Below are 3657 nucleotides of genomic sequence, written 5' to 3'. Positions count from 1 at the left end.
TCGGTTTCCTTCTCGGAAATCCTCTTAATGAATCTCTTCTGGGTCCTCGTCGACTCCTCTGCTGATTGCTGAAGTGGCTACATCTATCTAAGTGGTTTACACGATAATGGGAATGTCTAAAGAATCTTAAGAGGTTGATAAAACATTTTATATGCGTGATCCTTACCTGGTCCTTCTAGAATCCCATAGTGTATACAAATTATATATGGGTCAGATATAATAGACCATCGAATATGTGATACAACTCTATATCAACATCCAAATAAGGAAAAGGAAGTAAAGCGAAACCACACACTCTGAGTCTATAAGATCTTTATTATATATAACCTTGGAAGTATGCACTCTGCAATTGTAGACCTACCAGTAAGGGTCTTTTTAATTTTCACATAAGTTATTTATGGTACCTAAAATACTCCTATAGTATTTTAATTGTATGTTTGATTCTAGAACTTCTTCATATACGAAATTGATAAGTTTTCAGTTTTGTTACTATAGCATCATAAAATACTCCTATAGTATTTTAAACTTTATGATTGCTTCTAGTATTCTTTTGGTACTTAGGTAAGTTTTACACTTGTTGCAACACCACAAGCACTCCTAGGCATATGCTAATCACTTCTCGGATAGACATAGTTGATGAGGCTATACCATTCCCAGACCTGATTATATATCCCCAAGCTTACCCGTGATGTTCAACAATCACAATACTTTTGTTCTTCTTGTTATACTCGTTCTAGTATATATATATATATATATATATATATATATATATATATATATATATATATATATATATATATATATATATATATATAGGCCTAGGTTATTTTATTCAAAGTAATTATTGTGTTATTGTATGCATAACTGTGGGCCAATCAATTTTACTTATTTTAAAAATGTGATTAATATATATTATTGAATTAAATGTAATTGAAAAATATCATCTAATTTAATTACAAGGGTATTTTAGTCAATTAATATAGAGTTAATAAAGGAAAATTGCATATTTTAAGGGATCATAGATTCTATTAATTTTAAAAATCCGATTTTCCGAATTATAACTATTTTAATTCGGACATTCTGACAGAATATGTTTATTTATTTAATTATTTACTCAAAAATAAAAATATTCTTGAACCATAAATAATAAAAATATTCTTGAACCTATTTCTTGATCATGAATTTAAAAACTTCTTGTAGAATAACAAATTCTTGAACAATAAATTGAAGAATAAAAACAAAAAATACATTATTTCTTATAGAATACGGGTAACAATTGTTAAGAATTACACTTATTGTTAAAGAATAAAACTAAAAGAATAATGTGGTCCGTTTCAATTTTGTGGTCCGTTCTTCAAGCATCAACTTCTGTGATTCCAACAGAATAGGAATTCGTGATTCCATTCCAACAGAATTGGAATTCGTGATTCCATTCCAATAGAATTGGAATCTCACCAATATCATCCATTGAATCATCTACATAAACATACTTAATACCATTTCATAATTCAACCTTGTCAAGATCCTGCACTGTCCACATAAATGAAGTGTTAAATCAGAAAAAAAAACATAAATTAAAATATGAATCAATTCATAAAATGCAGCCAAACAAATTGGAATTACCTCATAAGCCTCGTTTTTGTCAAAGCCTGCAAACACTTTCAAATTGAACATATTAAAATAAAACATCAAATCCATCTATTTCAATATGTCTTTCTTGGAACCCACACAATGGATAGTCTTGTACAGCATTATCATAACATAAAAGAATATGATAAAAAGCTTTCAGTAATTAAAAAGCATTAAGTAAAATGTAAACAGTTACAGTGGTCAAAATAATCACCTTTAAACAATTACTTTCATACTATTACAATATTACTAAACTGCTTTAGAAAACTTGCAAGCTTCTCAACCTCAGCCTTTTCTTGAACCAACTCTCCTTCCCTTTGTGTCAATTGACCTGATAAAGCTTCAACCTAATCAGAAACATCAAAAATGAACATTTTTAGCAACTTAATTCAAAGGAAAAAATATGTATTGTGATTATCAGTTTATGTCATTTGAAATAAACCTACCATGGCAATAGCCTCGTCCACATCATCTTTGTTTTTACCAACAACACGCCACCACACTGGATTACTCCAACAAAAATATCATCATTCATCTTATCCAACGCGTTAACCAAACACCTTGGCGTATTATAGCAAAAAAACATGTCTGCACACATCATTCGAGAGCCTTCTACACCCTTCTTCCCCTTCGTTTTTAAGCTCTCCCAAAAACTTACCCATTTCAAATTCAACTTCCACTTTTACTGTTCTTGTCAATTTTGATCTAGAAGCAGAAACACTCAAACACCCACTAAACACTAAAAATTTGTGCTCAAATGGCTTCAGAACCAGAGTTATCAGTATCTCGTTTGATCGAGAGGCTCATGGAGATGCCTTTCCTTTCAGGCTTCACAACCACCAGACCGGAATCGGATTCAAGTCGTGATTCCGAACATCCAGATCACGAATCTACAAACAGTCTTCATCATCAGGGTTCGTCACTCGACAGGATCATCTTGATAAACACGGTGACGCAAGGAATGGTGGTGATCGGAGGTGGCGCTACTACTGGTTTCGAATCCCTGATGAATGATCTGATGAGGAAGGACGGCCAACTACCGGCGCCTCAAACGTCGATCGACGCCATGCCGACTGTGGAGATAAAAGGTACGGATGAAATAGAGAGTTTAGGGGGTGAGTGTGTGATATGCTTGGAAGAATGGGGGTGTGTGGAAAAATGGCTGAAGATTTTAGCAATGGAGAAACCTTAACTAAGAATGAAGATTGAAGAAGGAAGAAGATCGTGAAGAACAACAGCATGCAACAATTCAGTCGGCAATGGAAGCCATCTCTGACTTTCCTTTATTCTTCGAGATTATGAACGATGGCGATGATGATCTTGGGTACAAAGAAGATTGTTGATGGGGATCGATGGAAGTGGTGATGCGTTGTTTTAAATCGAGAGGTGGTCGTCGATGGAAGATTTTTATGGTGGAATAGGGTTTTTGATAGTGAATGTTGTATATAAGAATGAGAATAAATTAGGTCAAAGTCAAAATAACTAGCATAATTATAGGAAGTATTTGTGGAAGTTATTTACAAAATTACTTTATTACCCTTATTTATTTATTTAATTATTTAATTTTGATTGGCCCACATTTATGCATACAATAACACAATAAATACTTTAAACACCTAAACCTATCTCTCTCTCTCTAACTCTCTCTTTATATATATATATATATATATATATATATATATATATATATATATATATATATATATATATATATATATATATATATATATATATTCTGCATGTACTTATACTTTTATAAAATATTGTTATATTTTAATGTATAACTCCTGGTCAGAGTGTTTTTATCCCAATGTATTTATAGTTGTATATCTTTTATGACTGATATACTGAGTTCACTATAAACAATGCTCTGATATCAATCTGTTACACCCCTAAACCGGAACGGCGGAAACGTTCGAGGGTGGAGGACGTCATGTCAAGTATTACAACACATGCATTATAGTAATCAAATTACAAACAACCATTTCATTAATAAGTATAAGTTTTTACATGAGTGTTTAAAAATTA

At 31.8% G+C, this 3657-nt stretch overlaps 1 protein-coding gene across 1 annotated transcript; it reads left to right on the top strand.

Annotated features, from left to right (window-relative positions):
* Nucleotides 1-2386: 2386 nt before the first annotated feature.
* Nucleotides 2387-2821, top strand: LOC145127159 (E3 ubiquitin-protein ligase MPSR1-like). The gene has a single exon (XM_079062408.1). The coding sequence runs from the start codon at nucleotides 2387-2389 to the stop codon at nucleotides 2819-2821; it is 435 nt and encodes a 144-aa protein (XP_078918534.1).
* The last annotated feature ends 836 nt before the right edge of the window (nucleotides 2822-3657 follow it).

Source organism: Lactuca virosa, chromosome 7 (genome assembly GCF_052849685.1).
Source record: "Lactuca virosa cultivar CGN04683 chromosome 7, Lactuca_virosa_CGN04683_v6, whole genome shotgun sequence".
NCBI classification, from domain to species: domain Eukaryota; kingdom Viridiplantae; phylum Streptophyta; class Magnoliopsida; order Asterales; family Asteraceae; genus Lactuca; species Lactuca virosa.
This window is presented reverse-complemented; position numbering and strand designations above follow the sequence as displayed.

Coding starts and splice junctions, on each gene's coding strand:
- LOC145127159 (XM_079062408.1), top strand. CDS start 2,387: ATGGCTTCAGAACCAGAGTTATCAGTATCTCGTTTGATCGAGAGGCTC.